Source organism: Drosophila subobscura, chromosome J (assembly GCF_008121235.1).
Source record: "Drosophila subobscura isolate 14011-0131.10 chromosome J, UCBerk_Dsub_1.0, whole genome shotgun sequence".
NCBI classification, from domain to species: Eukaryota; Metazoa; Arthropoda; class Insecta; order Diptera; family Drosophilidae; genus Drosophila; species Drosophila subobscura.
The window spans coordinates 16,475,669-16,497,515 of NC_048532.1; the positions used below are offsets into that span (position 1 = coordinate 16,475,669).

Here is a 21,847-nt window from a genome sequence, read left to right on the forward strand (position 1 = left end):
TTAAATTGGTTTAATACTCACAATCTTATTATTGCGAATTGTGTTGGAAGTTTATTTGAATATCTGTTGTGCACAGAAGGTACATGAACAGGGTGCAATCTTTTGAGGTTTACCCAATTCTGGTTGCATGGGAAATTGTTGGTGGTGTTTGAGATTATTTAACAAACAAATAAAATCATTTTTAATGTTATAATACTTTTGTAACCATTGTAAGAAGCGAAACCCTTGTAAAATCAGGAAAATTTCTCTGCTCTGCCTTTGGCTGAATTATTTACGAAATTTATAAAATTTCTGGTGTGGTGCTTCGATCAATCAATTAAATACATTTTGGTTAATATATGTGAACAAATCATAACTTCTTTTTGGCTCTTTAAGACTCTGGATAGCGACAATACGAATTGCTTTCAACCGACTCATGCGGAATCCACTCCTCATACAATGGTAGACGACTCTTCAAGGTCTCGATTTCGCGCAAAATTCTCATGACATTACCACCAACCAACTTTTTTATCGCAGCATTACCCCACACTCTATCCCGCGCCAACTCGGCCAGCAGAAGTGCATAGCTCTTCGGTGCTCCGCCCAGTCCGATATGATCCACACCGGACACCTTTCGCACATAGTTAATGGCATTAATTGCCTCTCGAACGCTTAATGTTCGATCTCCACAGCGTTCCAAGTTGAGCAAAACGACTCCACCATTTTCTGGCAAGAGGCTGTAATAGATAAACAAAATTTGGAACTCCTTCGTGGAATCTTGATCATGATTAAGACCCACCTGAGCACGTGGTCCGGTATGGAAGCAATACTTGTGCTGTTGCAGATAGAAAGCGGTGTAGCGTTGGTTAAAAGAACCGGTGCCTTTGCTGTTTGCAATACGGCAAGCATCGCTGCCTCGCTAAGTTGAGATATCTCCACCAACATGCCCAAGCGATTCATTTCAAGTAGCATTTTCTAAAATAAAATTAAGAGGGAATTAGTAAGGCTTCTACATCCGCCGCTTAGTACCAACCTCTCCAAAATCGTTGAATGAATTCGTAACATTCTCCTCTATGAGATGATCTCGCCTGCGTATGGCAGCTGCAGCCCATGGTGTGGTGCACTCCAAGCTGGTTATTGCCACAAACCGAGCGCCCAGCAAGTAAATAGAGCGCAAAACTGCGAGACTGGTGCCCAGAGCATGGCCCCCACTGATGCCCATCAGCACAGCCACCTCGCCCCTGATATGAGTTTGCTCCATTTCATCGGCCGACTCCACAATATGCATTAGATCGCTGGCGGCAGTAATGCGTTTTGCCTTATCGATGCCCTCCAGAGCTAGCTGAACCGCGTCCAGGTACTGCGCACCACAGGGCACAGCAATGGGCCACAGCACCGCCCCTATGTGATTTTGGCGCACCTCAAACAAGTTGCTGCTGTTCAGATTCGAGGTAGTTGGTGGTTTCCAGGACCCCTCAATGAGCGGCGATTCTGTCAGCAGGCGTCGAATGAATGAGAGGCGGGCCTCCAGCAGCGAAGAGGAGCGCAGCTGTAGGGCCAATGGAATGCCACCTGCCATGCCGATGCATAAGAGTACCAGACCCACGCCCAGCAGAATCTTGCGGCCGCGCGATCTCTCTGGGCGCTCTCCGGATAGCTCGCTGCTGGAATCCTTTTTGGAGGTGTAAGAGGGAATGCCGCCATTGCTGCATCTAATCTTTTCGGTGCCACCACCAAACTTGGTTATTTCCGCGGGCAGCTCAATATCAGATATTTCCGTGAAGACAAAACATTGTTGCTTGCAATGCGGTTGATGCTGATGAAGCGGATGCACTTCCAAAAATTCGCGACTCGGTACAGGATTCATTGCATCATATAAACACTAAATGCACATGCAAGACTTGGCAACACCTTTTTTTTCAACAAACAAGAACACAACACGTTAAGCAGCCAAGCTGGAAACTCAAATGATTATTGATTTCTGTCAGATTCCTTGGCGTATCCTTGCACCTTGTAGTCATGCGCGTTATGCTGTGTTACAAAGTTATCAATCAGTGTGGCAGCACCAGAGAAAGTTGAACAATAAAATACTTAACGTTGTTTATATATTTAAAATATTTAAATAACAAAAATTATAGCTTTTTATTGGCAGCTATAATGATGTCCATGAGCTTTTGGTTGGGCAATGACTCTAACACGCACAGCAGCTGAATCTGATTTGTTATGCAGTTGCAGGCAAGGGCAATCTGTACAGCTTGGGCGAGTCGTTCCATGCACTTTTGATAAGCAGCATCGGTGCGTGGATCCACACTTGTTTCACTTAAGCGAGCGCAATAGTTCTGCAAAGACTTGATAACCTGCATCAAGTCCTGGAAGGGCAGAGGGGTCGACTCTCCACTGGTCACTGTTTGTTGGAGCGTTCGCAAGACGGATAAATGTAGGTTGCTGTACGCAAGTCTGCTCGAAACCATTGGCGCAAGCACTGCCCAGCGCAAGAGACCAGCCAACGGGGTAGCGAATGGCATGGCAATTGCACCAGCTGGTAGAATCAGTGGCTGCTGCGATGCCTGACACAAGGTCGGGTTCTCATTCATCCATTCAGTAATCGCATCTAAAAGAGCATCCGGCGGTGGTGTCAGTGCGGCTGAGCGCTGCTCGTTCAGGTAGAGTTCGGCCACAGCGACCATAAAGTTAGCCGCAAAGTGCGGCCCGACCATGGGCAATTGCTTCAATTGCTCTGGTGTCTTACGAGAGTACAATATGAAATCACTCACAAGGTTTTGCGCCACTTCCAGACTGTGTGGGGTCTTGCAGCCAACTTGTTGCATCCACGTACCGGCCGCAGAGAGCAGTGGTGCCACTGATCCAGAAATGGCAGTACTTATAAGTCGGGACAACAACTTGCAACGTTGGGGTGTTAGGTGGCTGCCAAAGAGTGATAGAAATATGGCATTGCGCGTTGCATCCCGTCCTGGCCGCGAAAAGTATTCAATGAGCGCAATTATCAATTGAAACTCTTGACACAATGTCATCTGGCTAATTGGCAGCGATTGTGACTTTCGCCCGTCTCCATCCTTGTTCCGCTCCAAGAAAATATACTCCGAAATGATTTGCATTACTAAGTTTTGTTTGTTGCGGCTGGCAATAAGAGTTTCTGCAAAGCAAAAAGTATTACACCGGCCGGCCACAGAATAATCTAAACTGCTCAACATACCTAGGCGAGTAAGCGCCTCCACAGCACATGCTGGATAGTTCTCCGCTTTCAGGTCTAGTTTCCTGTGCGAGCCCTTGCCGCTGTTCTCTGACGAAGACATTTCTATGTCGTTGGTGCTTAAAATATTTGTTTATTTCGTTTGCAGTTGACGTCTCGTCCAATTTGTTTCGAATATTTTTAATATCAGTGTGACCGTGAACTGACAGTAGCTATATTTTAGCGTGATACTGCAATATACCGTAATGATCAAATATACCATTAAGTATATAAAATACCGTGAGCCTTTTTCGGATAGTCCGACCGGATAAAAATAAAAGTTTAAACTTAAATCACCATTAAGCAACGCTGTAACTATAATTTTCATATTTATGTAATATTTATAACATTTAATTGTATATAAAGTCAAACCATACAATATTATGGATAATATAATCGAAAATAAAATCGTTTATTTCACAGCCAATTGCAATACTTGACTTACATAAATAAATGTTAGATACAAACCTACATACGAAGATCGAGTACAATTTTGTTTAAGAAATTTGTTTCACTTAAATGTATTTTCTTAAAACTTCTAGAGGTGAATGTCTCAACCAGTTAATTGGTCGCACTGAAAGAATCCCGTTTAACTGATCATATTAACGGTTACCAAACAGACGCATAAAATAGACCAAACAATAACGAAAATGAGCCAAGCACTTGATTTGAAAGGACTTTCGAAACTATTAACTATACCACTTCCCAGTAGTTCTGAGCAAGTGCGTCGTGCGAAATAAACCAAAAGACTGGGATAATGTATTGTATTCCAGTCCCTGCATAGCTCCCTGTGAATGCCACAAGACTGGCCAAACTCTCGGTAAAATATGTGACACAAAACGGTGGAATAATGGCACACAACGGGAAGAGTATTCGTACAAACAGACTATACGAGTCGTATCGCGACATGTCCAGGAAGAGTGTCTGAAGATTGTTTTTCAACGTTACCGCAATAATGGGAAAACTGGTGGACAACGTGAAGATAGGGAAAAGTGCCAGAAAATAATCAATGCCTATTAACAGACCTGAGGTAAAGTCTGTGTAGTCTACATCGTAGGGAAGGAAGTTAAGTGTGTAAAGATCTTCGATTCGATCAAAAGCAAATATGCCTGTCATGGCTAAAACAATATAGAAAGCACAAATGATCGTATAATCATATGAAAGTATTTTCGATACCATTAACTTGTGCTTCAGGGGCGCCAGCAGGCTGGGGAGTGAATGGTGGCACATGAAAGAGTATACACAAGCGCCAAACAACGAGGGAATACCATACACATTAAAGCTTACTGGGTGCCCTCGGGGTCCTCTTGAGATCAAAAGCTTCAACGATATGCATATCATCAGTGTAAATGCTGAGAAAGAGTTTCAAGTTAAGTGTTTTTCATTTTGTCAATTTACTGAGTAAAACTTTGAGCTTACCCATCCAACGGAAAATGGCTGTGAGAATTTGCAAGTATTTTGTTTTTTGAATGCTAAATGCAGCAAATGGCCCGAAAATGAGAGTGAATCCAATTAAAATCACTCTATAAACGCTTAAACGCGATATTGTGTGTTCCTTCCAGCAGGGTTGGGCTGTATTGTTTCTGAAGTCTCCAGGCCAAAACATCTGCCTCGAATTGAGCACATCTGTCGCATTTGACTGGTCACTAAAAAAAGTCGACACTGTTTAAAGTTCCCTTCGGATTTATGTTAGATGTTACCATATAACGTCTCTGAGACTCCTTGATACAGCAGCAGAATAGATACTCAAGTCTCCATAGAGATAAACAATCAGGCACAGAAAGAACATAATGCGGCCGATCTCGTTGAAAAAAATCGTCGCCATTTCGCCCAATTCAAATTTATGGGACAGCTGATAATAATGATTTTCAGCATTCTGAATTGTCAATGGAACACGCTCGAGTTCTCTAAGATCGGATCCGTGGTCGTCGGGTGTTTCAGCAGCATCATCATTCTCACTGTTTTCTGCAGAGCTTCGACTGTGGTGACGTAGTGCCTGAAGGGTTTGCCAATTCTTGATGGCATTTGCGCAAGCCATGGCTTCAATAATAAACGTAACTGTCATGTAACTTATCGAGGCTAACAATATAATAACTATAAGACTCAACACCCATCCTGCTTTGGCAAAAACTCCAGGTAAAGTCAAAGCGCCCGTTCCAACAATGAGATTAAATATGAATATGAATCCAACCTGTTGATGACAATATAGTTACAATTTGAAGACGTATGCATTAATGAGCTCATAAGCAGTATGATCAATGAATGTTATCTATAGTACTGCTGTGGTTGTGGCAACAGATACTGGAACATACATAAGTACATATGGACATACATAAATAAGTACTTACATATGCATGTACATACGTACATATTATGTTCTTAACATCTGCGTTCAAAGGATCTGATATGCAATGAAAGGGAATCATTTATGTGCTTCTGCAACTTACCAAATTTGAATAGGTGGGTGCAGGCTCAGGCCTGCTTATAAGGCGGGGCATCTTTTTGTGCAATTTCTTTGTTTTTCGACCACGGAACAAAACAAAACAAAACAATTGTCGACAATGGTACCGCGGACTTATCGATAAAATATACCGCAAGGCCACCAAAAATATACCGGAACAAACCTTTTCAGTTTCAAAATATACCGTAATTCCGGAATAATTTTCTTCGATTTTGATATTCTGATTAATAATACCAGCTAGTTAATACTCTCAGCAATAATCCAGTCATTTTATTCGATTTTTCAATAAATTTTGCACAAGATTGGCTAGTTTACATAACTTCCTTGGACTTCTTCGATTGCTTACATTCTCTGAATTTTACTTGGTTCCTTTTATTGGATCCTATAAGCTATAGGCAAGGCAGCACCTAATTCATTTCTCGAGTAGATTGCCTTTAACACATAAAAGTTTGCTAGAATTTAACTATATAAATATGCATATACGCATATATGAAGCGATGCATAGGCAGAAGGCGACACTTACAACAAAAGGCTAGGCCTTATTCGGATAAAATAATACACATCACGAATTAATCTAGTTTTTTGGTGCACTGTCGAGTTGCGATTGCTTTGCTTTGCGGTTTGCCAGTATACTCGATATAAAGAACTCGCCAGCTTTGTACGAGCTGCGGACAAGAGGGCCACTGGCGGTATACAGGAATCCCAAATCGTTTCCGCGCTCTTCCCAGTGCTTAAACTTCTCCGGCGTAACATACTCAATGACTTTGAGATGCTTGTTCGTGGGCTGCATGTACTGACCCAAGGTCAAGCATTCGACGCCAGCCTCTCGCAAATCTGTCATAGTTCTTTCAATCTCTTCATCGGTCTCACCAAGACCCAACATGATGGAGCTCTTTGTGATGAGATTGGGATTAAAACGCTTTGCTTCGCCAAGCACCCTAAGCGTTTGCCTATAGTGGGCTCGTCTGTCTCGAACGAAGGGAGTCAGCTTCTCCACGGTTTCAATGTTGTGCGCATAGACGTCCAGGCCGCAGTTTGCAATCGTTTCCACACAATTCAGATCCCCACGAAAGTCGGGCACCAGACATTCAACAAATATATTGGAATTCCTATGGAAGAAATGTCATCGTTATCAGGGATTATTATGGAACAAGTTGTAGTTCTCACCGAGCTTTGATTTCTCGTACGGTTTGTGCAATATGTTTCGAGCCGCCATCGGGCAAATCTATGGTACACAAAGCATTTCATTTAGATTCATTTCTATGGCACATGTAGTGGCAGCTAAATACGAACCATCACGATCGACTGATGTCAACACAATGTAATCCAAGCCCCAAGATGCTATTGCCTTGGCAGTGTTCACGGGCTCATTTTCGTCAAGAGGTGGCGGCTTGCGTGCTGTTTTTACGGAACAGAAACGACAGCCGCGTGTGCAAGTGTCTCCCATGAGCTACAACAAAAAATGTACGCAATAAGCACGCTTAGTTATCAGCAAAGGTCAAGCAATCTCACCATTATCGTCGCGGTCTGCGTTCCGTTTTCACCGCCGCCCCAGCACTCTCCGATGTTGGGGCAACGAGCCTCCTCACACACCGTGGATAGCTTTAGTTCTCGCAGCTGCTCCTTAATCTTTGTGTAGTTCTTGCCCATCGGTATTGTGGTTTTCAGCCAGGGCGGCAGGCGCAACCGTTGCTCCTCTCCCTTCTCCCGACGTAACTTTCCATCATAGTTTTCCCCCACACTCTTTATGTTATCTGGATCTTGAACAAAATCTTGAAAATTGGGGCCTTTAGCCAGACGTTCTCGGATCTCCTCGAGTTTCTTTGCATTTGTAGATGCCGCACGCTGCAAAATGATTAATCTTTATATCTTAACTGTTCACGACTAACTATGCTTTGACTTACAACAACAATTGCTGTAGGCGAGTTAGGCCTAAACGCTTGCAGCATATTTAAAAATTGTATGAAATTTCTGTTTTGTTTTGGAAATTCTTACGAAATGAATAGTGTGAACAATGTACGCCAAGTACATTATTACGCGACCTGGTAGATCCAGTTTAGTTTATTTTGGAAATGAGGTGGTATATTTTTGTATAGTCTCGACGGCCAGATGGTATATTTTATGGGTAACTTCGCGGTCACACTGTTTGGATACACTTTATTTATTTATTGTTTTGAAAATATTTTGAAAATCCATGTTTTTGCTAAAACATGACAAAATAATATGAATTCCTGAATAATACACGGTTTCATTAAGTGTGTGATAAGCATTTGGAGTGAAATAAACCACTTTAGGGCGCAGGTTGCTGTCACTCTAGGCTCAGCTTCACACCTTAAAAACTTGTTTTATACCACCAACACAGAAGCGATTCATACGCAGAAGTCGTAGATGCAACTTACAAATTGCGATACATACATACATATGTATGCACCTGGATTGGATTCTTAGAGTGGACTATTTAAATGCTATAGCTTTATTCTGAAAGCTCCTAAAAGCGCCGATTAAAATGGGTGAGTAAACAAATTACTTAAAACATACAAATTGGTCCAAACATGGGTTTCGGGCTTACAACAAACATGACTTTTTAGGACCGTATGTATTTACATACCTACATACATATGTATGTGTATGTACACATGTAACACTTTCTGAACTTCGGAGCATTGACTCGTAATTTCTGCGTTGGATTCAAATAAGCTAAAAAGCATTAAAATGAATATTATAATAGTGGTAAAAAAAAATGAATCTCCATTCCACTGTATAGCATAAACGAACATTCTTGGTCAGGTTTTAAAGCTACCTCAACAAAATCGTTGCGTTGACGTTTGTCAGCTTTATTGTGATACCAACAAGAAGTAATTTCCTGTTGTGAGAGGCATATTAAGATAATAACTTGTCTCACTTGCCACTATGACTTAAGACCAAGAGCTACAGACTAAAGCAATGTTATTACATAAATCGTGCTTACAACATTAAAGCTGGAATTTTCAATAGGAGCAGAGCAGGTTGTAGATCAGTCACGATCGCTCCTAGCTACTTACACTGTATGTATGTACTATGTACATACTTACATACATATGTATGTACCCTTTCGATTTCATGTACATACATACGCGTCTATATTGGCATTTCCCTTCAATGTTGACACTAATTGACCCTATACAGAGCACAGAACTTATCCAAGCGCTCTTGAAGACCGTATTAATTGTCTGTCTCATTCAATTGAGGGCCGGGCCTGTGCCTGGGAGCAATGTTTTCCAATTTGCAGCTACGTACGCATCCAAGTGTACCCACACAACACACACAATTGTAGGAATACATACTATATTTATATACCCGTAACTACTTATCGTTCAGAGAGAGCGAGAGAAACTGAGGGGAAAAGCGTCACACTCGGAACAGAGTAAAAAAAAGTTAACAGAGAAGAGTTATCAGTCGCGGTCGACTGCGAAACATTTCGGAGTTGAACTGAACGCCCATTCAGAGTTCTGAGTTTGCTCGTGGCTCTTCGTTCCTTCCTCATTCATTATATCGAGATCGGGAAGCACGCGCGGTACAAGTTTAGCTGTTAATCGCAGGGCAGCGAAAGCGAATGCCTCTGATGACGTCGAAGTTTGTGTTTTGTGTGATTCATGTGCGGGCAGCTTAGACTTATACATATTCATTGACAATAGCTAAAAAGATTCCCGTAACTTCTGAATTTTGCAAGCGCCTGATCAAATTAAGATTCCGTTGTGCAATATGCCAGGCAAAATGAACGATCGCGATCGCATACGAGATCCCCGCGAGGAGATCCTACTCGAGACGAACTTTGAAGATGACGGTGGTGTGCTAACGCGTGCCTACAATAACAATCCCTACAATGGGGGCAACGTACAAAATCGACGACGCCCCTCCTACCGATCGGAACACTCCTTGGATAGGTACACAGAGCGTGGCGGCGAAGGTACGACAAAGTCAATGGATATATTGCTTTTGCATTTCACAGAGCAATTTTATACATCACCTGCTCAAACTTTCATTGTTTTTCTGTGGTAAAACGCGTCACCAAGAAATTTTTGCACTCTCTCGCATACCAGTACTACATATTTTCCCTCTATGTGAATCACTCTGTTGTAGGCTATCACCTTTAGCCGTGCTACATTTTGTTATCTTATCAATTTCTAATGCATACATACTCGTACGTACATATATAGTCCCTTAAGATAAACCTTTTTCCCTACGTATGGCACCTTTATGCACCATACAATTTACACAGAAATTAAGTACTGAAAGCTACAAATTTAAGGTATTCCATAGCAGCACGAGCACTATAGTAAAATCAACATATGATAGAATATTAGCCACTTGTCAAACATTTTTTGTGGATTTTTGTTTGGTTTATTTAACTTTTTTGGTCCAAAAAATAAACCGAGTGTCCATGTCTATCTGTCGATCTATTTCCAATCGAAAATGTCAAAGAACTGTACAAAAACAACATACATGTCGTGTACATGACTCGGGTTTCACTGATAAAATGTTTTTTTGTGGGTTTTAGACTGCTCCCAATTTAAATGCTACCAACATTATCTTCAATATTTAATTTTTCGGTATGAGAACTTCACCCACGCTTTTGTGGAGCTAATCAATCCAGTCAATAGAGTTACCAGAAAATGTCTGTCAATCGTGAACTCCTTTTAAACTCTTTTCTTTCACTTTCACCGTACACATATCCGTGCACCTTTAGTAATGTAAGACCCACCTCTCTTGCATAAAATTTATAACAAACATTTTTACATCTCTTATAGGTGAATGCTGTCAATCATGCATGGCGCGTATCCCCTACGCCACCATGATAGCCACTCTCATGTGTCTCCTGGGAGTGGGCATCTTCTGCTTCACCATGTACCGAGGAGCATCGCTCACAGTCATAATGGTGGACCAAGTATTTCACTTACGTTTGATATGGTAAGCCTCAGTCATTGTTCATAGCAGCCGTCACACGTCTAAGCATTCATAATATTTCAGGATCGAAGCTGTGCAGATGATATTTGTCATAATTGGAGCTGGCATGGCAGCCCTCGGATTTATGATACTCTTTGTTGGCTTCCTGGCCACTGGCGCCACGCGGTATAAGGTATATAGAGCCTGGCGGTCCCGCGTTGGAGGCCGGATCTCCTGCGCCGTACTTATGGGCATCACGTACCTACTCAATTTCGTGTGGAGTCTTATTCTTTGCTTCCTGGTTGTTGTCACCTTCATATACACCATGTTCTGGAACATGTGCTCCAGTGTCGAGCACTCTCAAAGCTGTATAGATTTGACACAATTCCGTAAGTATTAATGGTGCCCAGAGCAAAATTCAATGTAAAATCTCTCATTAATGCCATGAATGATTTTTATAGATTTTATGTTCCCACCAAACACCAAACTCGAGGACATGAAAGTGTGCGAAAAGTATGAGATCAAGGCATTCTGTAAAGATGGTGTTGAGAACGCTGAGGTTATGTTCATACTGGCCACGCTCTCCACCCTTTTGGTCATTCTCAGTCTGGTTCATTATCTGATGTGCCTTTCGGCCAACTATGCGCACATACGGGATCACGAAAAGTTCCAAGAGCTGCAGGAAATGCAAAACCTCAACGAGCTGGAGTACAGTGCTACGTCCAAGGATCGTTTCTAGGACATATTTCAGAAGATTCAATTTGAGCTTAAAGAGAAAACGAGCGACATTTGAGGGCAACATTTTGGCAAACTCTACAACGAACACAGCACTAGTGCAATGCTGCCAACACAATACAATTAAGATCTTCTGTTTAGACCTAATATTAAGACTACAATTTTAGTTTTTCTTTTTAAATTCATTTGATGAGTTATTGGCAATCATTTGGAATTGGTTCGACGACAGTTGCATGGCCAAGCAATTAATTCGAAATATAACTAATTGCTAATTTAGCTTTGCTTCAAGTTTCGCCTTTTGTCGCTTTTTGTTAATTTATCATTGCCTATGCTTCCCGTTCAAATTATTATTTATACCGTCCATTAAAATAAACTTTTTACATCTATTATTTGTATAATCAAACATGTCTTTTTATGTTTTTAAATCAAATGGCTTACACAATAAATTGACGAATACTTTACGCTCAAATTGATTCTTCTGAATTGCTGCAACAAATTTGATTAAATAAGCAATTTACTCAGTACATTATAGTGTAATCCATCCATGCATCTACCCATCTTGTGTATTATCTTGTGGTTGCCGCAGTTATGCACTCATAAATTAAATCAAATACGTACAATGAAACGACACACACACATTAATCTTAAATACGCGTATATACAAAAAAATATTTTATACTTTTCTAATAGTATTATGTACACTGCTAACCACGAAACTTTACAATTAGATTTTGAAACACTTAAAACTTCAATAAAAGATTTTTATTGAATCGCAATGTCTGGGAATTTTGATATTTGATGTGGCTCAATTTTAATTTGGAATAGTAATCACCTCTGCACACATTTAAAATAATAAAAAATATATTTACTTTTATTTTATAATACAATATTAAACGAAGAAAAGTGTTTTTAACAATAGATAGAATTATGAGTTGCACAAATTGTCAAATTATCATGCGATTGTAAAAAGGCGTGGTCGATTTTGGTGTCATTAAATGGCAGTCAACACTTCTGGCGTTCCCCAGCAATGGAGCGCACTTCAACTTCATCTGCAACTGTGGCAATTGACTGAGTCGATCTCTGACCGCAAATGGCAAATCGTCGTTGCTGCCGAAATGGGTAGATAGGCCGTTGGCCTGTGTATACGTTATGCCTCCTCCCTGCACCTTTGGTATTACTGAGACCATAGATCCATCATAGAATTGCACTTGCACAACTCCATGGGACAGCTGAAATCGGTTCGAAATTTAGTACTTGCTGCCGAAAAAGAATGTGTCATATCTTGCCTCTGTAACGATTCCAATTTCGGGAACGGTGATACGTTTGATTGGAACATTTTGGTGGGCAGCCATCATGTTGGGCCTCGATGTATTTGAATTGTAGTCCGAGGCACTTCGCGCCGTGGACATGGTGCTCACGGAGAAGTTAATTGAACCCTAAAGGAAGAGTAAATGTAAATAATCTCTCCAGAAACTGCATTAAACATAGCGATTTACCTGATTTGATTTCGGAGTGGAGTAGGCAAAGTTCGTTGTGTCCCTAAGGCCTTCGAAACGTTGGCCCGCGTGTAGTTCGGTGGCAGGCCGTCTCCCGATTGTGACCGGGAAACACGTATTCTCCTTGGTCTGTGCCAGCTCTAGAGCATTACTGATATTGACGCAATGGGAGAAGCATTCATTTCCGTGGTCAATTAGACTGCGTGCCTCCGCACAGGAATTATCCGGCAGCACTGCTCCATGCGTATTGAACACCTTGACACCATCAGTGGATGACTTTAAAACCTTGGCCCCAGAATAGAAGCGAACCTCATAGTCCGTCATCGTCTCCATCAGCTGGAACTTTCCTAGGCTACTGAAATATGTGATTTTCGGTGTCTTGCTCTTCACCAGACCCACAAATCGGGCAGCGTACACATATTTCTTCCAGTGTTTATGCGGCAAACTCTCGTAGTTGTAGACACAGTCCTCGCTGGGTATCAGAGGATCTGGTGGGTGTTCTCTCATTGGTAAGCCGCTGGAATAAAAACAATGGTTAGCTGAAACCACAACAGCTGGTTTAATTTTTGTATTTTTTACTTACCGTCCTGGATCTGGTTGATAGATAATAATACGACGTCCATCTTCGGATATGCGACAAATATCCGTGATTCGATCTTCATTGAACTTTGCTTTAAACTTGACAAACTCCAAGACAACCTCACCAGTCCGCAAAATGCTCATTATGGCATTTTTCGTTTTATAACGCGTTGGCTGCAACCTTTTCGTTTCCAGTGGCGGCACTGAGAGTCGTTTCTCGGCAACTGGTGTCGATATCATGTCGCTCTCAGGCCTAAATGGAACGACATTATTTGTGGCTGGCCATTTGGCGTCTCTATGCTCCACCTGACCGGCTGGCACTGGCAGATATAGGCCGTGCTGTTCGTAAATTGGCAGATGTTCCTGTGACTCGTAGCCCAGATTAGACGATGGCAAGTATTCTTCCATTATCTGTGGCATCGATTGTCCTGAAGAATTGTCAACAGAACGAAGTCTGTGGGATTTCCTAGAGTCACCTATGAAACGATTTAGAATTAATATTTTATTTCTGAGTAAGGTTTCCATTACTTACTGCTGGCAAAGGTTATGATTCCACTGTCGCTGCTGGCAACACTTTGACTGAATTCATTTAACGCGCCAGGCGTTGTGCTATACGATGAACCGCCAGGCGTTCTTTTCAGAAATGGATGCCGGAGCACCTGCTCAAGGGTAATGCGTTCGTGTGGGCTTTTCTTTAGCAGCTTATGGATTAGGTCTTGTGCCTCGAAGGACAAATGTGATGGCATCATGAATTCAGACATCACGACTTTGTTGAGCGTCGACTCCACACCCTCGGTTTCAAACGGCGGTCGTCCCACCAGCAGCGTATAGAGCATACACCCAACACTCCAAACATCCGCTGGAAGGCCATGGGACAATCGGGATACTACTTCGGGCGAAATATAGTTGGGAGTGCCGCACATAGTCATGTGCCTTTCGTCTGGTCGTTTTAGTTGAGTTGCCAGCCCGAAATCGGCGATTTTGATGTGCATTTCCTTGCTGAGCAGTAGGTTGGAGAGCGAAATGTCACGGTGCATGATGTTGTGGGAATGCAAGTACAGCAGGCCCGCCACCACCTGCCTCAATATGGTGGCGCCCTCGGATTCGGTAAAGGGACGCGAAAGATGCTGCTTCATATAGCGCTGCAGTTCGCCGTTGTGGGCCAACTCCAACACCAAATACACATAGTTTGCATCCTGAAAGAATGTGTATAGCTGCAGCACAGAAGGATGCTTTAGGCGAGAGTGAATTTCCACCTCCTGTCGAACGCGGTTGGTGAGTCCTGTCCCCTGGATGAGTTTCTTGTCGATCTTGGGGGAAACACAAATTAAATGATATTTCAAACGCATACGCGGATCACTTACCATTTTGATTGCCACATCTTGATGAGAGTGCAGGCATCTTGCTTTATAGACGCTAGCAAAGCCACCTTTGCCCAACAAGTGCTGTACCTCGTACTCCTACAGACGCAAGCAATTCATAATTCACATTTTATAGTCACATTGCATAGCATTTGACAGCTCACCTCAATTGTTTCTCCGAAATTTCGAGTGGACATCATGGTTTACTTTGTTAAGTACACAGATTGGCCCCACTTTTTAAAGTAAATTCCCACAAACGCTACATAAAATATAAACAAGCCGAAAATTTTTGAAAGAGAACGCCAGCATTGGTGTTGTAAAAACTGAAAACTATATACCCTCACTTACCAACACCAAACACCGATGAAATGCAGTAAAAAATACCGAAACATTGTATTCGTTGGTGATTGATCTGTAGCAAAAAGGCAAATCAACCAACTGCTTTAACTATATTTATACATGAACTGGACGAGTAGAATTGTTTTAAATCTATTCCTTGGCAAGTGTCACATGTTACATATATTTTCGGTATGTAAAAACAGCGATTATACAATGGTGGTGTGCAGTTAACAGCACTGGCGATTCTGCAGCTCGATATTTAATCGCCGAGAATATCGCAGCGCAGCCATTGCAAATGCAGAAAATTCATGGCAATTGTTTTCCTTATGTTAATAATGCCGAAAATGCCTAATGAGACATGTATTTTGCATTGGGAATAACTTTCGTATACATTTATGCAATTTATGAGTAATTTGAACAGTCGCGATGAAAGAATACGTACGTTGAAAGCGTAAACAGCCACCAAGTACGACTCGGCTTACCGATAATCGTGTTATTTAATAATTTAAAGTAAAAACGAGTGCGTTTTGCTGCCTACCGTGTCAAGTGAATATAAATCGGATGTGCAAGGGCCGGCAAAGTGGTGTTTCGTTTGCATAATTAGTGCATTAAAACTGGTAAGTCCGTAAGACAATAAAATGACCCATATATCCATTCTTACCTCTGTATAAGACATGTGTATGCATGTAAGTTTCTTTGTGTGCAAGTGTTCGTAAATTCTATGTGTTACTCACACAACTATAAGGTCATATACTACGTCACTGACGCGCAACAGTGTAAAAACAGTGCTATAAAATGTCGGAATATATTTAACTAAAAAAGGAATATTATATTAAAAATATATAAAATAAGAATTTTTTAAGAGCATTTGGTTTTTTTTACGTGTTTGTTTTTATCGATGGCAAACCAAAACATGCCCAAACTCCAAATACAAACTGTTGTGATATGCTGTAAATTCTGTACAATTGGATAGAGAAAATGCAGTTAAACAGAACCATGTTCTGGAAGTTCTTATATAATAAATAAATAAATAATTAAAATCGTTTAAAATTTATATCTTGTGACGATGACCAACATTCCTTATCGCTGAAAATAATCGTTATTCCTCTTCTAGACGACTGAATTTTTGATATTCAACGTTTGGTCACACTCGCCATTTCACTATAACCTTAAAATGACAAGTGATAATTTTCGATTTTAATTTTTAGGGGACTCGGACTCGAGCTTTGATGTCCGCAAAGATCAATGCGCAGTGGCAAAGCATCTTTTCCAGCCTACATTTATAGATTTTCATGCAATAGCACACATCACAACCATGTGAAAAGCCAAGTCAAAGTGGATATGTGGTGGTTATTCCAAGCAGCATTGTAAATAAAAGACAGGGCGGATATTTCGATGGTGTTTTCCCAAAACATTCGAGTGTGACAAAACGAAAAAAAAACAGCCAAAGAGCTGGAGTGGATAAAATACCTTCAACGAATAGTGACAATATCAGCAGAGGAAAGACACCCGTCCCTGTGGTGGTGTGTCTACGGACTATTTGAGAGCTTAGGCGAAGGACGCAAAGATGCATGCATCGTCTGCAGCTGCAACCGCACTCGTGGAGTACTCGGATGTTAGTTCAGAGGACTTCTCCGATCCCGAAGCAGGAGAAATTGACTCTGACGCAGTGCTGACAAGCAGATGTGACACCACAAATGCAAAGAAACCAAAGCCTCCTTCGGATAATCAGTTCGTAAAGAGTAGTCGGGCTACATCGAAGCCTGACAAGGAAGACTATGATAAATACAGGTAAATAATGGGCACACTAAACCAATGTTTTCTGTATTAAAATATTTATATGAATTTTTGCTGTTAGAAAAAGGCGGACTGAAGAAACTGACGATCTTGAGGTGTCTGGATCGAGAGCAACTGGCAACTGCGACACCCTGAATAATCGAGACGAGGCGCAAGCTTCTAATACATCAAAGGACGAACTTTGGAGTAGGCAAATCTACATGTCTAGCGATTCCATTGACACGGATGAACTGGAGGCGGAAATGAAGCGGCAGAAACGCAAGAAGCTGAAGAAGGACAAGCATAAACACAAGTCAAAGAAGAAGTCGAAGAAGCGTAAGAAAAAGAGGACCAAATCGTACTCAAGCATTGAGTCAATGTCGGATGACATAACCACCCTACTAGATCGACGCTACACACCGCCAAATGTTCCGAACAAGAGCAACGAGCGGACAGTTAGCACCGGAACTTCCTACACACCTCACGCGCATAAGGAGAGCAGCCCCATTTCCCCGGGCACTCCGCCTCCCACACGGCGATCGAACAGTAATAATGCCTATTATGGCGAGTCCATTGGCGATGCGCCCAACACTTCGCTGGGCACCAATCTCCAGGTCACCGTTACTAATAAGACGAGCAGTCGCCTGCGTACGCCACCCCGCCTTGGGGGCAATGGACCTCGCTATGGCAACTCTCCTCGAACTCCGCCACAAATTATGTACTCCACCGCGGGCGGTAGCAGTGGTAGCGTTGCACTTCATTCGCGTGATTCACGCAGCTCCCGATATGTACAGAGTCCACACAAAGACGATCTAAATACGCACCATCGGTCGTCTGGCCACGATCACGGATATCAGCCGCGATATTCGGGCTCCGGACCAGGCGGCAGTCACGATGCGAGAAAGGTTAAACGTTTGTCACCGGGTAGGTGTTCCGTGTGCATTGAGGCGATAAGATGCCCGATGAGCGATAAGAGAGCTAATTGTTGCAAACATTTTCAGAGATGGACCGCTATAACCATCAGCCGAGTACACCGCCCCACAAGCGACGAAAGTTCAGCGATGGCAGGGACATGGGCATGGCGAGCTTCGAGCATAGCAGACACCATTCGGTCAAATATGATCGATATAGCAGAGAGCGATATGCGAGGCGTGGAACCAGGTATGCTTTGGATGGCATTTCGGTTTCATTTATAGATGTTAATCATAAATTTATCTTTAAGGAGTCCTAGTGTACAGCACTCGCGGGGTCGGCAATCGCCTGTTGGCGGCATGACCTCCAGTGGGAGCATTTCAAATATGTTTAGGCATGGTAATAGTCACAAACACAAGTACACGACTCCAAACTCACCCACGTCCGTGCCGATGCGGTCCTCGAAACGTGCCTCGGGCACTGGCACCTCCACGGATCGGTATTCGCGATCCCCGAGGCCAAGTTCGCGCTACTTTGAGGCTTCGCCGCCATCTTCAGCTGGTGCTTCGAGCTCCCATTTCCATCATCATCGTCGCTCGCCGAAGGCTCGGGTCAGAAGGACGAGCAGTCGCAAACGCTCGCCCAGCTCGGAAAGCAGTGCAAGCTCAGCATCACGCAGTCGGTCGCCAGCCTCGCGAGATCTGAAGCACAAGCGCGAGGAATACATAAAGAAGATTAGTGAAACGAGTCTGTTTGCCGAGCTGGTCAAGGATCGGCACAAAAGGCAAAAGGCCCTGGAGGAGATTATCGAGCGTCAAGAGGAAAATAGTAACAGCAACAGCAACGGCGCCTTGACAATAAACGATAACAGTTCCTCGATAGATGGCAATACGCCGAATGTTGCCGATTGCAGATCCACTGGGGCCACCGGAGGAGTAGGTGCAACGCCAGCCCCAGCTGCGGGCGGCGGCGGCATGACCTCAAATGGACTGGAAATTCCTAGTAGCTGTGGCGGTGGTGGTGCTGGCAGCAAACCGGATTTGGATGTCAACAACATTCCCATGCCAAACAAAGAGCACGATTTGCTTGTGCCAAATCCTGGCCCCAGCTCCGATGTCCCAGATAGCTCCTCAACTGCACTGAAGACAACCACATTGGCGGCAGCAATCTCAGCGAATAGGAATAATCACAAACCGAAGAGTCTGACCTCGTTGCCCATGCCGCCCGGCATGAATGCGATGGATCTTGTGAATGCCCCAAGTCCATCGCCCCCGCATTCGACACTCAAAAAGGAGTACGATGAGAAAACAGTTTCCAATTCCAACGCCAATAAAAGTCTCCTGAACCTACCGATGCCACCGGTAATACCCGGCAGCGAGGAGCTAAGCGGCGACGATGATGTGATCGATAGTCCCGAAGATTTCGATGCAACCGGCGGCAGTGGCATGCACGGTCATGGCAGTGGACACGGCGCATTGCGTCGTCGTCCAGTGATACTGAATCGTCGGGATTCACGCAACAATGTGCGTGACTGGGGCGAGCGTTGTGTGGACGTATTCGAAATGATTGCACAAATCGGTGAAGGCACATATGGACAGGTAAGATATGGCGTGGTGGCACTATTCTATGGATTTCTAATTAGATTTCTGTTTTATTTTCTATTCAAAGGTGTATAAAGCACGGGATCATCATACAAACGATATGGTGGCACTGAAAAAGGTGCGTCTAGAGCACGAAAAGGAAGGCTTTCCCATCACGGCTGTGCGTGAGATCAAAATTCTGAGGCAACTCAATCATCGCAACATTGTCAACTTGCATGAAATTGTCACAGACAAGCAGGACGCCGTTGAGTTTCGTAAGGACAAGGGCTCATTTTATCTCGTATTTGAGTATATGGATCACGATCTCATGGGCCTGCTCGAGTCTGGCATGGTCGATTTCAATGAGGAGAATAATGCGAGCATAATGAAGCAGCTCCTAGACGGCCTTAATTACTGCCATAAAAAGAACTTTCTGCATCGGGATATCAAGTGTTCGAATATATTAATGAACAACAGGTAATCATAGATTTTCCATATTTTTTGTTTGAGAAATGTAACACTGGAATGCTAATTTTGCAGGGGAAAGGTAAAACTGGCAGATTTTGGATTGGCCCGTCTGTATAATGCCGATGATCGGGAACGTCCGTACACGAACAAAGTGATAACACTGTGGTATCGGCCCCCAGAGCTATTGCTGGGCGAGGAGCGGTATGGTCCTTCCATAGATGTGTGGTCGTGCGGCTGCATACTCGGCGAGCTGTTCCTGAAGCGGCCACTGTTTCAGGCCAATGCGGAGATGGCTCAACTGGAGACTATATCTAAGATCTGCGGCTCGCCCATTCCCGCTGTGTGGCCGAACGTAATTAAGCTACCACTGTTTCATACTCTTAAGCAAAAGAAAACACATCGCCGTCGCTTGCGTGAAGATTTTGAGTTTATGCCAGCTGCATCACTCGATCTGCTTGACAAAATGTTAGACTTGGATCCGGACAAGCGCATAACAGCAGAAGATGCGCTCAAGTCACCGTGGCTTAAAAAATCAATCCAGATGAGTGAGTATGCCAAACCCTTTGGACACGTTGAATGAGAATCATTCTCATTCGGTTGTTATAATTCACAGAATGCCAACACCACAATTGCCTACATGGCAGGACTGCCATGAGCTTTGGAGCAAGAAGCGACGCCGTCAGCTACGGGAACAACAAGAGTCGCTGCCACCTGCGGTGATAACCTCGACCAAATACCACCCACACGGAGCAGCAATGGTGGGAGATGCTTAGCATTTAATGTATGCTTCAATTCAATTCAATTTGAGGGACAGCAACAGCTGTGGGCAGATCGAGCCGGAATGTGCCGCCGCCTGGTGGCATTAGTAGTATGTATCCATCAGCTTATTTAGCTGCTTTAGTAACAAAAGGGATTGCTGTTTTCGGATAGAGACAGGGCCAGAATAGGTTGACATTGACTTTCCCTAGGCACTGTGTAATTTTAGACAGCTTCAATAAAAACATGGCTAACAATTATTTAAATTTATATGGAGCATTTTAAATCAATAGCTGTATACTGTATAAACGAATCGTGTAACATACAATTGCAGTATACATTTTTTTTCTCAAAAAGTTGTTCTTAAATATTTCCTATTTCGTTTCTCATTTCACAATTGATTTGAAGCTGAAATTGGTAATCAAAAAGAGATCGTAAATGTACGAGAATGCAATAATTTAAATAATTCAAATTAATAAATATGTATGTAAGAGTAACACAGCACAGAACAGTACGTAATATTATGGATCGCATCGCATCGCTAATTCAAACGTGCTGTGAACGCAGTTTGTATTTGCTACGAAGTAAGCGTATATAGTGAAGAAGTTAAAGATTAGCATTTTAATTTTTATAAATTGTTATATATATTAATAAATAGGCTAGAGATAGTTGTATTGATAAGTTTAGCCTCTATTGCTAAGTATTTAAGTCGAACTGTAAATTATAAATGAATTTGTCAAGAAAATACAATACGAGTATGTACTACTAATTTACATATATCCCAGGTATTTCAAAAATGTATATTTTAATATAAAAACAAAACTGTTTAAAACCAAGCCGCGTATGTAAACCCCGTAAACAGCATCAGACATTTGTACTAGCTGCACTATATGCGTCAGACTGAAACTATCCAATCCAAAATACATGCATGCATACACACAAATGTTTGAGCTTACAGGTTGAAAAATATTTCTACAATATTATTGAAATGATAATCAAAAGAAAAATATCCCCATGCTCTTTGCCCGGGTACTGGGTACAATCCACTAAATTTATTTTCGGAAAATCAGCAGATCAGATATCAACAATAAAGACGAAATAAAATGCATGAAAACATTATTGAACGGCAAACATATGACTTATATCATAATTTCAGGTATATGGCATTTAACTGTAACTGAGATCTTGTGTAGATCGAATATGTGGATCATAAAGTTTCCCCCTCGTTCAAG

At 42.5% G+C, this 21,847-nt stretch overlaps 7 protein-coding genes across 11 annotated transcripts; 2 read left to right on the top strand and 5 right to left on the bottom strand.

Moving 5' to 3' along the window:
• Positions 1–30: 30 nt before the first annotated feature.
• On the bottom strand, positions 31–8,308 carry LOC117895775 (dipeptidase 3). Of its 2 annotated transcripts, XM_034803672.1 has the most exons (4): positions 8,295–8,308; positions 1,013–1,861; positions 779–954; positions 31–716 (listed from the first exon to the last, which is right to left on the bottom strand). In XM_034803672.1, exons 2-4 carry the CDS (start codon positions 1,844–1,846, stop codon positions 371–373), a joined length of 1,356 nt encoding a protein of 451 aa, XP_034659563.1. In that variant the 5' UTR covers positions 1,847–1,861; positions 8,295–8,308; the 3' UTR covers positions 31–370. The 2 variants fall into 2 exon arrangements, with proteins under 2 accessions (XP_034659563.1, XP_034659562.1); XM_034803671.1 differs by lacking the exon at positions 8,295–8,308 and having other exon boundaries at positions 32–716; positions 1,013–1,988.
• LOC117895778 (uncharacterized protein C7orf26 homolog) lies at positions 2,097–15,066 on the bottom strand. Its single transcript, XM_034803674.1, has 4 exons — positions 15,061–15,066; positions 7,977–7,978; positions 3,194–3,295; positions 2,097–3,133 (listed from the first exon to the last, which is right to left on the bottom strand). The coding sequence occupies exons 3-4, from the start codon at positions 3,291–3,293 to the stop codon at positions 2,112–2,114; spliced, it is 1,122 nt and encodes a 373-aa protein (XP_034659565.1). The 5' UTR covers positions 3,294–3,295; positions 7,977–7,978; positions 15,061–15,066; the 3' UTR covers positions 2,097–2,111.
• Positions 3,611–5,809, bottom strand: LOC117895774 (transmembrane protein 104 homolog). The gene is given in 5 exon segments (XM_034803670.1): positions 3,611–3,973; positions 3,976–4,581; positions 4,649–4,875; positions 4,930–5,420; positions 5,677–5,809. Coding segments are annotated over 5 exon segments (1,530 nt in total). The 5' UTR covers positions 5,728–5,809; the 3' UTR covers positions 3,611–3,818.
• LOC117895777 (lipoyl synthase, mitochondrial) lies at positions 6,047–7,737 on the bottom strand. The gene is made up of 5 exons (XM_034803673.1): positions 7,595–7,737; positions 7,203–7,535; positions 6,984–7,140; positions 6,858–6,915; positions 6,047–6,799 (listed from the first exon to the last, which is right to left on the bottom strand). The coding sequence occupies exons 1-5, from the start codon at positions 7,637–7,639 to the stop codon at positions 6,265–6,267; spliced, it is 1,128 nt and encodes a 375-aa protein (XP_034659564.1). The 5' UTR covers positions 7,640–7,737; the 3' UTR covers positions 6,047–6,264.
• Positions 7,858–11,624, top strand: LOC117895779 (neuronal membrane glycoprotein M6-a). Of its 2 annotated transcripts, XM_034803675.1 has the most exons (5): positions 7,858–8,200; positions 9,400–9,636; positions 10,478–10,637; positions 10,698–11,002; positions 11,075–11,624. In XM_034803675.1, the coding sequence occupies exons 1-5, from the start codon at positions 8,197–8,199 to the stop codon at positions 11,350–11,352; spliced, it is 984 nt and encodes a 327-aa protein (XP_034659566.1). In that variant the 5' UTR covers positions 7,858–8,196; the 3' UTR covers positions 11,353–11,624. The 2 variants fall into 2 exon arrangements, with proteins under 2 accessions (XP_034659566.1, XP_034659568.1); XM_034803677.1 differs by lacking the exon at positions 9,400–9,636 and having other exon boundaries at positions 7,861–8,200.
• On the bottom strand, positions 12,220–15,106 carry LOC117895773 (serine/threonine-protein kinase PLK4). The gene is made up of 7 exons (XM_034803669.1): positions 14,949–15,106; positions 14,788–14,883; positions 13,956–14,733; positions 13,428–13,899; positions 12,845–13,361; positions 12,635–12,784; positions 12,220–12,577 (listed from the first exon to the last, which is right to left on the bottom strand). Exons 1-7 carry the CDS (start codon positions 14,982–14,984, stop codon positions 12,293–12,295), a joined length of 2,334 nt encoding a protein of 777 aa, XP_034659560.1. The 5' UTR covers positions 14,985–15,106; the 3' UTR covers positions 12,220–12,292.
• Positions 15,107–15,411: 305 nt separating this feature from the next.
• LOC117893527 (cyclin-dependent kinase 12) lies at positions 15,412–20,949 on the top strand. Of its 3 annotated transcripts, none has more exons than XM_034800170.1 (8): positions 15,412–15,740; positions 16,332–16,914; positions 16,982–17,823; positions 17,901–18,060; positions 18,122–19,409; positions 19,480–19,868; positions 19,932–20,408; positions 20,473–20,949. In XM_034800170.1, exons 2-8 carry the CDS (start codon positions 16,691–16,693, stop codon positions 20,630–20,632), a joined length of 3,540 nt encoding a protein of 1,179 aa, XP_034656061.1. In that variant the 5' UTR covers positions 15,412–15,740; positions 16,332–16,690; the 3' UTR covers positions 20,633–20,949. The 3 variants fall into 3 exon arrangements, with proteins under 3 accessions (XP_034656061.1, XP_034656060.1, XP_034656059.1); XM_034800169.1 differs by having other exon boundaries at positions 15,415–15,740; positions 19,932–20,404; XM_034800168.1 differs by lacking the exon at positions 15,412–15,740 and having other exon boundaries at positions 16,291–16,914; positions 19,932–20,404; positions 20,473–20,614.
• Positions 20,950–21,847: the final 898 nt, after the last annotated feature.